We start from the raw sequence: 14704 nt of genomic DNA on the forward strand, positions 1-14704 counted from the left end.
AATATGTGTACTTTTTTTATTTTTGCATAAATATACGGATTTATCGGTTTAATATTTTATTTATTTATTTTTATTTATTTTGTAATTTTTTTTTAACAGTTTAAAAACATTTTTTTTTACTTTTTTTTACATTTTTACTTAGTCCCTGTATGGGACATTAATTTTTATTTTTCTGATCACTGATCTCATGTAATGTAATAGACATGTATTACATTACATGAGATCTTCCCTGACTGTGATCTCCTGCCTGGCTTCAGCTGCAGGCTGAGCCAGGCAGGACACCATATATGGCAGATCTGGAGGCGGTCATGTGACCTCCAGCTGCCATAGCAACGTCAGGTCCTGGAAGGTATAAGGGGGTCGTCGGAGAGGTAAGTGGACGACCCCCTCTCCTCCTGCTGTCTTCTATATGCCGCGATCACTATAGATCGCGGCATATAGAAGACAGCAAAGGGTTAACATCACTGGGACCTGATCCAATCATGTCCCGATGATGTTCCCTGTCAGAGCTATCGCTCTGCAACGCTCCCGCAGCGCTTGCAAGACCCTGGGGGTCCTGAGCGCTGCGGAACCACCCACCGTTTTTTAACATCCGTGCTGCACAGAGCCCAGGCAGCGCGGACGTTTATCTACAGTGGGCGGTCGGGAAGCGGTTAAAAATAATCCAGAATTGCTTTTTCTTTTGTAAATTGTATACGGTCCATCTCCCTAATAGTGTAATAAAAAGATAATAAAAAGTTATATTTACCAGAATATGTTGCCACCGAAAACTACATCTTGGGAGGCAAAAAATGAAGCCTTTACACAGCACCGTTGAGGTAAAATTGTAAAACGTATGGCTTTCAGAATATTGTGACCCAAAAACAAATTATTTTTTTAAACAATATAGTAAAATCAATATAATATAATGTCAAAAAGTCATAAAATGTAAATAAAACTAAATTTGGTATCATCATAATCATGCTGATCCACAAAATAAAGTTAACACTTTATTTGTGCAGCATGTGAATAAAGTAAAATTTAAAACATCAAAATCAGTAGCAAAATTGCTGTTTTTTTCTATTTCTCCTCATAGAAAGTTAATAAAATTCAGGTTACATTATAATTTATAACCTTGCGAGGTTATAAATTTATGTACCTCAAAATGGTGCAACTGACAAATATAGCTCGTGCCACAAAAACCAAACCCTTATATAGTTACATTGACAAAAAATATACCTTATGACTCCTGATATGTGGCAATGAAACAAATAAATGCTTTTTTTTGAGAGGCTCAAAAGAGGCCAGTCCTTCTGAAGTTAAAGGTCAAAAAACGTTGAAGGGAAATTTATTCACCAGGTTTTTATCTAATCTGATAGCAGCATAATGTAGAGACAGAGACAATGATTCAAACAATGTGTCAATTATAGTATTGATCAAGCACTGAAATTCATGAGTACTCGATACTCAAATCGAGCACATCGGACACTCGGACGTACTTGACTCAAGTAGCAAGCACAGGGTGGGCCATTTATATGGATACACCTAAATTAAATGGGAATGGTTGGTGATATCAACTTCCTCTTTGTGGCACATTAGCATATGGGAGGGTTAAAACTTTTCCAGATGAGTGGTGACCATGTCGGAGATTTTGAAGTCGGTCATTTTGGATCCAACTTTATTTTTTTCAATGGGAAGAGGGTCATGTAACACATCAAACTTATTGAGAATTTCCTAACAAAAACAAAGGTGTGCTTGGTTTTAACGTATCTTTATTCTTTCATGAGTTTTTTATACTAATGTGCCACAAACAGGAAGTTGATATCACCAACCATTCCCATTTAATTTAGGTGTATCCATATAAATGGCCCACCCTGTATAATGGAACTGAATGGCAAACTCGAGCGTATTTCCGGAGGGTGGAAAAATTCTTTCTCTCTCTCTTTGCACCCAGCTCAGATAATTCAAATGGTGACGGAATACTTGGCACTGCTCAATACTCAAAAGAGCACCCCATGCCGAGCATGCTTGCCCATCACTAGTCACTTACTGATCTGGTTAGTGTATTTGATAGAATCATTGTTTTATCAGCAGGAGATTATCACTAGAGGACTATTGGCCTGCTGACAGGTAGTCCAGCCACACCCCCACTCCTGATAGGCTGCTTTCTGTCTATACACAGTGTACACAGAAAGCTGACAGCAGTGGTTTGGGAGGGCTTATGCAGAGCTCAGCATTCAGCGAACTGCTAGATCTGCAGCAGAGAAATCAATCAATCAAAATTAAAACTGTAAAGTAAATTATACATCACTGGAATCAATCTCTGCCCCTACATTATGCTGCTCTCAGATGCGATACCAAAACCCTTTTGGCAAATTCTTTTTAATGAAAAGACCGTGAGAGATGGCATTATGTTATTTTTTTACATAATAATTTGTGCAGATTCTGTTTCAGAGGAAATCTTGCCTGGTTCAGAGAAAATTGTCTAGTTAGACCCAGCAGCCCAATCACGTGACCAGTCATCTCAGGAAGGCAGCTTAAAGTGAACCTGTCATCAGGATTGTGCTAAGTAAACCACATGCAGTGTCAGGTTGGTCCTGAAATCCATCCTGTGGTTGTTGTTTAATCTTTATTTGCTATCTGGAGACAATGAGATGCTCATGCTCCGGGGCGGCCTGTGGGCGGTTCTTTCTTCGGTGCTCTGGCATTATTTTCATCATTGTGGCTTAAATGACAGGTCACTGATCCTTCAGTGACCTGCCTCCTATTTTAAATTTTATTTTTTTAGCTCCATCAAAATGGCGCCCGCGCATGCCCAGTAGCATCTATCGTTTGCCAATAGAAGCTACTGCGCACATGCCACAGCCATTTGGCTGAAGCTAAGACATTTTTTACCTCCAGCAAAATGGAGCCCATGCAGTAGCATCTATTGCTTGCTGATAGATGCTACTGCGCACGCAACACAGCCATTTTGCTGGAGCAAAAAAAAATATTTGGCTACAGCAAAATGGTTATGGCGTGTATGCAGTAGCAATTGATAAAACAGGTAAAAACATTTTTTAAAAGACTACAGTATGAACTGCGCAAGCGCAGTACTTAAAGTAGGAGCCACAATGATTAAAATAATACCAGAGCACCAAATAAAAGACCCACCTACAGGCCCTCCCGAAGCACGAGAATCTAATTATCTTCAAACTGCAAATGAAGATTAAACAACAACCACAGGATGGATTTCATCAACTAAGGTATCATTTTAATCAGTGTAACAGTGCCAGCCGGACATTGCCTGTAGTTTACTTAGCACAATCCTGATGACAGGTGCTCTTTAAACCCACGTAGCAAATACACAGTGGCACAGACATTACTCACCTGCATCATTTGCCCATTTATCCAGTAGTCTATCCTGAAGAAGTTAAATAATTTTTCACTTCTCATAAACATATGTGGGCTCATGTGACACTAAAACGATGTTGCAAGCATATTCTGTAATAACACCAATAATTTACACAAAATATATTTTATACATGAATTTCAAAGTATCAATTTCTACTATACTTGTATATTTTCTAAGTACTTAGAACTGCAGGCTACTAGATAGTTCTAGTTCTGTTTTATATCATCTGCATGATTGTTTCATTGCGAAAATGATTATAGTTTATTCAGAAAATATGTGAATAGGGGAAAACTGTAATGAGGATATCTAATAAATAGAAATAGTTTAATATTTGCTGGCTACATAGTCAATGTTAATGGAGGATGTGATACAAGTTTAAAATGGTACCTGTCATGTCCAGAAACGCTATTAACCTGCAGAAATAGGGCTGATCTGCAGGTTAATAGTGTTCCAATGTTGTCTGGTCACCTTACTGAAAGTGCGGGTATCGGGAAAAAATGACTTTTATTACTTCTGGGATCCACCAGCTTTCAGCCATAGAGGCGTTCACAGAGCGATGCCTACAGGCATGCCCCAGCATTTTGATTGACAGCTTGCTCTGCTGCATGTCTGTGTAGAGTGAGGGTTCAATCAAATTACCGGACTTGCTTACGGCTGCTAGTCACTGTGTACAGAGCAGGGACTGTCTGTAACCACTTTGGGCATGCCTTTATGACTGAAAGCCGGTGACTCCAAGGAAGAGTAAAGTTCATGGTCCCCTGGTAGCCGCACTTTTAGTAAGGCATTCAACAGTATTGGAACACTATTAACGTGTAGTTTAACCCTGTATCTGCAGATTAATATTGTTTGAGGACATGACTGGTCCCTTTTAACAAAATTGTCTGTTTTCATAGCAAAGGCATGGTCTGATTTAAAATAACAAAACCCAGCTTTATTTATTGACCGCCTGACTGGCATTGCCTCTTCCCTTGTACCTTGTAGTCTTTGTTGACATGGCTGTAGAGAACATATTACATGAACGCTAGTGATGAGCGAGTATGTTCTGTTAACCCTTTCGGCGAGTATGCTCGGGCCGAGCACCGAGTAGTTACAGCTGCTCGGTGTTATGTTTGAATCACTCCCGTGTGCATGATTTGCGACTGTTTGACAGCTTTAATACATGTGAGGAATGTGTAAGAAATGGACGCTGCTGACAATCACTGAACTCATGGTTATGCCAAGGTAGATGGTATGAGGCCACTGAGCCATGTTAACAAAGACCAAAGAGGTAGTAGCAGAAGAGAGGCAGCGCTGGAGCAAGTAGGTTGGTAAGTAAATTTCCTTTTGTTATTTTAAACCAGTTACAACCTTTCTTAAGATTTTGCTTTAAAAGCACACAACTGCATTAAGTCAATAGTATCACAAAGTCAGAATTGTTAAAGAACATTATTGCACTTCCTTTTATCATTTGTACGTTTTCCATTTTTGTTCATATTCCTACTTTCATTCTTAATTTTATGAACATTCATTTTTCTGCTTCCTTTTGTCATCCTCTTTCAAGGTATGCAGATTTACTTGATGTATTTATTTATGTTTCTTCAGTTTTTTCTTTTCACGGTTCCATAATTATTTAGTCTACTATTTCAGTTGATGAGTAAAGAATAATACGAATAATGCTCCTGGGAATTATATTCACAGAATTAGGTATTATATTCATGTCAAAATACCACATATAAAGAGCTGAGATTTTGACATTGACATCCATACTCCAAAGTTCTTGCTGTGCTGTGCTATGTCTTATACTGCAATGATACACACATAGTTTGCAATTTTAAAACTATTTCCCTATGTTTGAAATTTTAACTGATTTATGTTGTAGGAATTCATGAAATACTATTTTAAATTAGTAATGTTGCTACCGCAGATAATATTAATACCTCATAGAGTGTTACATAGAACTTCTGTAAAAAAGAAGGTCAGTACACATTAACATTTTTCCTAGTTTTTGCAGTGAGGAAAAAATGGATTTGTGGACAGCTGTATGTCTCCACCATTCAAACATCTGCCACTACTAGGATATATAAGTGCTCATCAACTAGAGCAACTTATCTGGATTATCTGGATAAACATTTAATCTCCTTTCTCTTGCAGATCTCTCTCTGGGCGAATAGTTGGAGGAGTGTGGTGGTTCTTCACTTTGATAATAATCTCCTCCTATACTGCCAACTTAGCTGCTTTCCTTACAGTGGAAAGAATGGTGTCACCCATTGAGAGTGCAGAAGATCTGGCTAAACAAACAGAAATAGCTTATGGCACATTGGATTCTGGATCTACCAAAGAATTTTTTAGGGTATGTTATATGTGTTTTACATTAATTCAGTTTGGTTTTCTTCGTGTAGTAACCAGGGCTGTGGAGTTGGTAAGCCAAATCTCCGACTCCGACTCCTCAATTTCCATGACACCGACTCCAACTCCACGACTCCCGCTCCGACTCCCTCATACATGGCTCATGTTTAAGTGATAAATTTACTGTAGCACAGATTCATTTCAGCTAAAAGTCTAGACCCTTAGATTAGGAATAGGACAGACATTTATAGGACATTTCATTACTTTCCCAAATTCTTAGGAAAAAATATTCCCCACAAGCTGCATTGAACTACTATACCCAATTTATTATATATTTTAGGAGTTGGAGATGGTCCATTTTATACAAACTACGACTCCGACTCCACCAAAATGGGCTCCGACTCCACAACTCTGACTCCGACTCCACAGCCCTGGTAGTAACACAAAGTGTATAAATTGGGATTGGATGCACTTGACTGGCTTCTAGTATATGATTACAACTACTTATGTGCTTAAAACTATTCTAAGGGTGTTTCTTTAGTTCTTCAGTAACATGCATGTATTTACATTCATCTATACATTCCAAAAACTTGTAATTCACTCTGCTGATTCTGCACAAAATCTCAACAGCTGAAGACTATGGTGTTGATATTTCTCAACCAAAAATGTGTTCTTACCATAATCTGAAGGAAACCTACATTTACACAATATTAACAACATGTGTTTTACTGGTGAAGCTCGACTGAAACATTTTTGAAAAGTCAATTTGAAATTACTCATGCAAAAGTTACACAGTCTTATGCCTTGTGCAAGAATAGGGCCAAACAAACAGGATCCCATCAGGTTTTGTTCAAGGTATAGCACAGCGGGTCTTTATTACCAATGTTATTGAATACATACACAGAGTAAACTTAGACAAGACAGTTTGAAAAGTTCTCACAGTGGCTCACGCCGGATAATAAATTTAGCATATTTTAACAATTTTACCAAACTTTGTACCTATGTGGTTGGCTTGCTTTTAGACAATTTTTGTGCATAAAATTTGGTACATGGTGTATTTTAAGTTACTCCCATTTCTGGCTACTGCCCTCTCCTGCATAATCACACCCCTTTTCAAGTCAACATATAATAAATAGATCAGTAACTAAATGTGACAATTTGCAGAAAAAAACATCAATAATGGGATAAATTTTCACCACTATTAATGCACACTCACAAGAGTGAATGAGGCTTAATTTTGTAGACTTTTGACACATGGTGCATCTTAAGCCACCTCTATTTCTGGATCCACCCTCTCCTGTAAAACTACACCCCTGGTCAATTGAACACATATTAAATAGGTTTATAACTTAATGTGACAATTTGCACTAAAATTTACCAACAATTGGAGCATTTTTCACCAGGGTCAAGGCACACTCACAACAATTAATGTGTCCTGATCTGTTTGTATTGTACGTTCTGTCCATAGTTTTTAAATGCAATTTCTTAAAACTCACATTAAGATAAATCAAGTAAGCTGCCCTTGAAAAAGATATGATTGCCTTCTCCAAGCTAGTTAAGCTAGTTATGTAAATGTCTCCAATGATAGAGCATTAACAAGAACATATTGCATTCACATTTCCAACAACGTCTTTAACGGTTGTTTCTATTTATTTCACATTATAAAATCACTATGTATGAAAAAAAAAATGCTATTCACCTATATTGCCTCCTGGATACTTCTACCTATACACCGGTAATATCCATTGGTGCCCTCGGCAGCATAGCAAAGATCCATCTCTCCATTTTTTCCATTTTTTTCTCCAGAGTATGCAACAGTAGCGCTCACACTTGAAGGTAATAGAGCCACTCTCACAAAAAAGCACCGACTGCCTGTGTGCTCAGGAATAGATGAAAATTAATTTCTACAGAAATGAGTGCACTAATAAAAACTTTTCAAAGCTAAATAATGAACAAAAACAGATGGAAAACGCTCCTTGAGCAGATCAACAGATATTTGTGAGGGAGGTGAGGGATTTCTACTCACCTGAATTGGTTGTGGAGCAGCAGGCACAACCCTGGTAATTGCAAAAATGATCCTCCATGGCCACAGCTACGCCCTCTAAATCTCCATAGGAGATCAGGATTAAGAACTTTGGAAAAAATGGAACAAAAAATTGGGTTTCCAAAAGCGCTGTCAAGGATGCGAGGAAGAGAAAATAATGTTTAAAAAGCGTCAAAAGTTATTGAGCTGTTCATTACGTAGCCAGTCCAGCCCTTCATCAGGTTCATACAGACTGAATAATACATGCCATCATTTATACCATCCCTAGTGACCTCACAATCTCACTGATCGGTTGGCCTAACAAAGTTAATTCATTACTTCACCTGTATTAAAAAAAACATACATCCAATAGCAATTACCTATTCCATTTGCAATCCCTGAAAACATATATCCATAAATAAAAATTTTAGTATAGTTATGTACAATGAATCAATAAAAACATCTCCTGAAAAACATTCAATGTGCAGATTAAAAAACAAAAAAAACACATCCTCAAAAAAATGTTTATTTTTTTTTTCCTCTTCCCTTTCCCCCCAAAATGTTTTTTTTTAAATAATGCGATTGTATCCAAATCAATCCTCACTGGAAGATATTAGCTACACATTCATTCAAACCCTCAGGTGCCAAGGTGGATAGTCTAAATCTCCAATAAGACTCCCTGTTAACCCTCAATAACAACTCCATTAGATGGTAGCTTCTTTAATACAATACAATTTAATGTACGCTCACACATTTCTGTATATATTTATTTACATTGTAAAATCAACAGTTGGTCAGAAGTTACTTTCCATGACTAATGAATGGCTTCATATATTCTTTGCAGAGATCAAAGATAGCAGTCTATGAGAAAATGTGGTCATACATGAAGTCCGCAGAACCTTCTGTGTTTACGAAAACAACCGATGATGGAGTCGCTCGTGTTCGGAAGTCTAAAGGAAAGTTTGCCTTTCTCCTGGAATCCACAATGAATGAATACATCGAGCAGAGGAAGCCATGTGACACCATGAAAGTTGGAGGCAACCTGGATTCCAAAGGATATGGCGTGGCGACTCCAAAAGGCTCAGCATTAAGGTGGGTGGAATAATATAACAATATCTGTGTTGTTATAGTATTCCACCTTCCCTGATGTGTTGTGTTGTTCTTTACTTTCTTGTGGATGTTTAAGGTAACATGGTTTACTTTTAACATGGCAGGATGGTAAATGGTATGATTTAATTTTTTGTTTTTATTTATTTCTTTTATTTCTTTGTGTGTTGTCATTCTGTTTATTATAATTTTTTTTATTTTTTTTTATTTTTAAACCAAATGGCTTTTTCATTTTAAAAGGTAAAAGCCACGTTTTAATTACCATATGTTCAATGTTATTTGCATGATGTGGTGTTGTGTTTATTACCCTAAAAAAATACCCACCCCTCCCCCCATCCTGCATTTTTTTAAATGTATACTATGTATACTATTCCCCTTCCGTAGCACAAACCACCTTATTATATTCATATGAGTATTTGGTGTTGTTAACTTTATAGCTTTATGTGAAACCCTAGACAATTTGTCCTCTTGTGCTCCTTTTTTTACATATTACAATTCCTTAGTAGAGATGTGCGATTTTTCGCTGAATTTTGTGAAATTCAGGTCCAATCTACTTACATAAAACATACTTACAGAAAGTATGGATATATCTAAGGATTAGCAGAAGACTGGACTCCTATATTTTTCTACTTAAATCACTTTGTCAGAAATTGCACAGAAAGTTTATGTTGGAGAATATTTTGATATTTCACCATAATCTGGCGAAAATATTGCATATAATATATGATTGTTGGTTACTATATTTTAAGAAACCAAACATTTTTAGTTAAGGCAAATTTATTTAGAAAAAAAATTTGCAGAGAATATTTAAAGACATTCGCACAACTCTATTCCTAAAAGCCTTTTGTACATTTTCTTACAAGTTATGTTTTATCGTTTCAAGAAATGCTGTTAACCTGGCAGTATTAAAACTGAATGAGCAAGGACTCTTGGACAAATTGAAAAACAAATGGTGGTACGACAAAGGAGAATGCGGCAGCGGGGGAGGTGACTCCAAGGTCAGCCTCAATGTCACCACAATCGGGTACCTTAGTCAAGAGTAATCGGCAAGACTGTTATTTCGGTAAAATCAAAAAAGGCTAATTGTTAATGAAGCATTAACCCCGTTGGATTGGATATGCATTATACTCAGAGTAGCTGTGGAATTTACACTCATAAATGAAGAATGGTTGGTGGATACCTATTGATGCCTTTTCCACTCAGACATTGGTTGACTACATAAAATCCTTTATCCAACACACTCTTTAGTAGCTTGATATAGGGCAAGGTGTTGCTATATCTGGATCATGGTGTCATTTATTGAGAATAGTTCCTGGTTAAAAAGAAAAACCTTATGAATCTTGATACAATTTGGAAATGAGTCTCTCACTTCAAAATGGCGTCACCACTAAAGCATTAGCCCATGAGGGAGCACCCCTGTTCCTAGCCAATATATAAGGCCAGGATACAACAAAATAAGTTACTTACTCTTGCAATTGCCTGTAGTCTATAGTATTGCTCTTCTGTCATAGGGAAGTATATACACATCAGTCCTGGCAATGACTGATGCCAAGTACAGATTTATGTGGCCAGGCGCAATATAATGCAACTTTCAGTAGTATAGCTTTATTAGGGTCTGCAAGTTAAAATGTCAATTGAGAAAACATTGGTTTTAATACCACTGAATAGGAGAACTCTACTGGTGATTGATGCTTTTGTACAGACCTGTTCAATTAGGATACATCAGTCTTGCCAGGATGTGGAGTGGCTCATGGCTACAATTTTGTTTTATAGTGAAGGAGTCAAACAAGCTACTGCTTCATTCATCATGAGTCCTCTCTGTAAAAGTAATGAAAGTAGCGTAAAGGGAACTGCAATCAGTTTCACGCTGGCCGAAATTTGCACATGAATCCTTTGAATTGTAAATTGCTGGGGAATAAGTTGGTGCTATATAAATAAAAATAGTGATGATTATTATTATCTGAAAGTAATGGCATTAAATAAAGATAATTATTATTTTCTCAACATGCTCCCTTGCTACAGAGATCTATGTTTTACTCTGTAGTGCTTATAGAGTTTCAGAAAAATTATAGAGGCCGATTAATCAAGACTGGTTTAGCGCAAACTCATTCTACACCAGTTTAGGAAGAGTACACAGTGCTGGATTCATTAAGAAGTGCAGGTCGCTTAATGAATTCAGCGCCTCTAGTAAGTGGTGTGAACCAGAAATTCTGCTCCAGTAGAAAATTTGATGAATTTGACAGGGAGGGTAGCCATGATCCCTTCCCACCCAAACTCCACCTCAGCTCCACCCATTTAGGTGTAACTGAACTAAAGTGGTGTGAAAAAGCCAAAAGCTTCAATTTTTTGAGCAACTCCACGTTGCACAAATATGTTACAAATTTTCCAAGCTTTTACAACACTTTTGCACTTCTGTACTGTAAAAGTTTTGATAAATTGGTCTCATAGTTTTAGAACACATATAGATAGAGACCTGTCAATCAAATTGAGCCTGCCAGGAATAGCTACAGAGCAGACTCTTCTTCCAATGCCCAATACATTTTTTGAACTATGTTTTCTTTGAAATACCACAACATTGAAAGATGAAACCCAAGTCTCTTTAATGAGGTAGCCTCTTGGGGTTCTCATACTTCCCTTGGTTTTAGGCGTCATAAAAATGTTGATAACTTAGAAGTATGCTTAAATTCAGCTTTTAAGCTGAGATCTCAAGGTCTTTGGCTGCAAGACCATGCTTTAACTTACATGCGTGTACTGCACAGTTTATGGATGTGTTGAGTGCACTGAAGTGTTTGTACTGGGAATAAAGACCTAATATTTGTGTAAAGCAGCCACAGTCTATAAAGGCTCTTGCAGGACTATATATTGATGGCCAATCCTTTAAATAGGGCAGTAAAGTGTGCTGAGTGGCAGTCTGACATCCAGAACCCCCACCGGTTAAGAGAACCAAGGGACCATGTAGAGATGAGCAGAAATGACAGGCACAGCCACTTATAGTGTGCGTCCCTTGGGCCTAGATAAACTAAGTGGCCACAGTACTGACTGGGGAGCCAAAGTCACTTTGTTCTTTTGATCCACTTTTCTCATGGTTGGACATCCACTGGTACTACGTGCATACACCTTTACATTGATCAGCATTTTATTTGTAAGCAAAGACAGGAGTGTAATCTACATAGAGAAAATGGTATTGGGAAGATTTTAACCTATTTTTTGTTTGGACTTCTTCCTGATTTTGTCTCACAAGCTCTTCTACAAAATTCTGACCTAAATGCCGCCATGTAAAAGTGACTTCAGGATCTTCAATGGATATCCCTAGAAAGCTTGTTTAAAGGGGTTGCATAACATAAAAAATGGTTGATTTGTTCCAGGATCATTGACACATCTGTCAATGGATTGTGCTTGGTATTGCAGTTCTCTTCCATTAAAATGAATGGGGCCGATTACAAAATCATGTAATATTTCGACACATGTGGTGCTGGTTTTGGAAGAAAACAGCCATTTTGTTTTAATACTGAACAACCCTTTTGAGATATCGAATTGGGGACGGATTTAAAATACATAATAAAAAGTGAAATATACTTTGATGCATCCAGTTATATGAGTACACCTTCAAAATAATAAACTGCAGAATGTTCAAGGACGGTGGCATGTTTGATTATAGGACAGTAATACAGATAATTATTATTAAATTAGTATTAATTTACTACACATCTCTCAGTGGAAAAGGTATCTTGGCTAATCCATGCATTCATTCTGAAAAGTTACTTAATTCTAAAATTCAGCACCCCACGTACGGTGCCAATTTCTACTTTGTTACTGTTATTCCTTTAACAGTGTGTGCCGATTACTCAAAGCGATATAGGCAGGACCTGGTAATTTAGTGTCACTTGTAGTGTTAAAACTAAGGTGATATTCAGGTTACCTGCAGTTCAAGATCTATGTGTCCAGGGTCCCTGCTTTATCGCTTTGTATAGTATAAAAATAGTTATAAGATTGAATAACATAAAATAACATAATATAATGTTATTTATGTTATTTCCCACGTGAAGAACTCCAGTAAACCTTGCAGTATTGAAACTCAGTGAACAAGGCATCTTAGACAAGCTGAAAAACAAATGGTGGTACGATAAGGGTGAATGTGGAGCCAAGGACTCCGGAAGTAAGGTCAGTCGCAGAAGGTCTTTTGAATTGATTAGAAGTCCCATTCTGACTCACCCTTCATGCACACAGTTTTTTTGTTTTTAAAGCACAGTCCAACAATAGTAATAAGCCACTAAACACTGATAAAACAAGAAGCGCAGAGTCATCTCTTTACACTCAGTGGGGAAGATTTACTAATCCGCTATGATCCCAGATCTTAATATTCTGTATGGAGAATCATCAATTACATCCAGCAGACAAAGCTTAGCAAATAACAGTGAATTACAATGAACACATCTACAAGGTAACAGTAAGTAAAACGGAGTATAGAGTTGTTTCATAACTGTAAATGGCTGCGCTACACTTATCTGGCCCAGACAAAACACAATAACTTTTCCTGATATTGCCCGTTTTCTACAATGGGGTAGATTTACTGAAGATGATAGATCCCTGTGCAAGGACTCAAGCTACTACATTGATTTCATTTCCATCAGATTTCAACTTCTTGTCTTGATTTTACCATATCTGGTCACTATCAGAATTATTTTTATTCCAGAGAAAAGGCGCAAAGGTTATGATGATTTAGGTAATTTTGGTGTATTTACATAGGGGGATTTCAGGCCGTTAAACGAGCACCAGTCCACCATGTTCAAGTGGATCGGGACCGTTTACCAAGCTGACGAACAATGATGAGGATGGAACAACTGCTGATATGATTGTTATGTCCCCATAGAATTCTATGTTATCGACATCACATGTTACAAGAGGCAACGTTGAACCGATAAATTTCATGCCAGCATAAGCGATCAAAAGCATCACAAGTAAACTTTGTCTACAACGACCAAATCAATTAAATCAGTTAAATATTGTCTATCAATAGTGTGAGAATCAAAAATGAGATTAAAATATCATTTTTAATCTAATAATTTAAAAAGAGCCATAAATAAAATTACATATTATAATAATTAGAGTAACACAATATCTACTCAACACATAAAGACATATAGAAGCAACAAGACCTCTGTTAAAATAAGATGATAGATGGGGGGGACAAACACTAATTATTTATACTCCAATAATGACTATAATGTCTGGGTGTAGTTGTGCTTCCTCAGCATAAGCACTTTAGTATATTAAAAATAAAGAAATTGTCGTAAGTTAAGACTCTTAACCTCAGGGTTCCTCAGAGATTTGAAGGCGTCATCACAATAAATAAATGGCCTGCTTAGACCTGCAGCATAAGTTATTTATCTGACAATCAATCATTTTTCTTGGTCATTGGGTGATTGCCGCCATATTTACACCTACAGATAATCGTGAATGAGCATTCATCTGCACTATGGGCATTTTTAAATGTGGATGCTGTACCCCCTACCTGCCATCCCGATGAATATTAAGAATCAAGAGTCTAAAAATATGGTGAACCCAGGCATAGCTGGGTTAGCTGAAATGTATGTGAAGAGAGGGAAAGCCTCTACATGATCACACCACACATGAAATAGGAAAATGGAGATAACTGAAATTGTACCCCCTTGCACAGATCTCAAAACAGTCACAGATATTGCTTTTGTCATATACCCAGTGCCTAGTCTATATAAACGGTCTGTGTAATACGTAATCTATACTATATACACAGTCTATCCTTTCACAAATTGTGATGTATGCACAGTCTATGCTAAATACAATCTTTGCAGTATACAGTCTATGCTATATACAAAGGCTAGACTCTATACACAAAG

The 14704-nt window shown here is 37.2% G+C and overlaps 1 protein-coding gene across 3 annotated transcripts in view; it reads left to right on the top strand.

The window, feature by feature from the left end:
- The window catches only part of GRIA3 (glutamate ionotropic receptor AMPA type subunit 3), a 450644-nt gene that overhangs the window by 421843 nt on the left and 14097 nt on the right, over window positions 1-14704 (top strand). Inside the window, exons 12-15 of one of the 3 annotated variants that reach the window (XR_012247463.1) lie at window positions 5504-5702; window positions 8566-8813; window positions 9712-9826; window positions 12875-12989. Coding sequence is in view for 2 of the 3 variants with exons in the window: in XM_073641082.1 (XP_073497183.1) it covers window positions 5504-5702; window positions 8566-8813; window positions 9712-9826 (562 nt within the window). In the remaining variant the exon portion in view is untranslated. The remainder of the gene's footprint in view (window positions 1-5503; window positions 5703-8565; window positions 8814-9711; window positions 9827-12874; window positions 12990-14704) is intronic. The other 2 variants (XM_073641082.1, XM_073641083.1) reach the window with 2 other exon arrangements.

Source organism: Phyllobates terribilis, unplaced genomic scaffold, assembly GCF_046119375.1.
Source record: "Phyllobates terribilis strain yellow unplaced genomic scaffold, ASM4611937v1 Scaffold_7__3_contigs__length_470593459, whole genome shotgun sequence".
In the NCBI taxonomy this organism is placed as follows: domain Eukaryota; kingdom Metazoa; phylum Chordata; class Amphibia; order Anura; family Dendrobatidae; genus Phyllobates; species Phyllobates terribilis.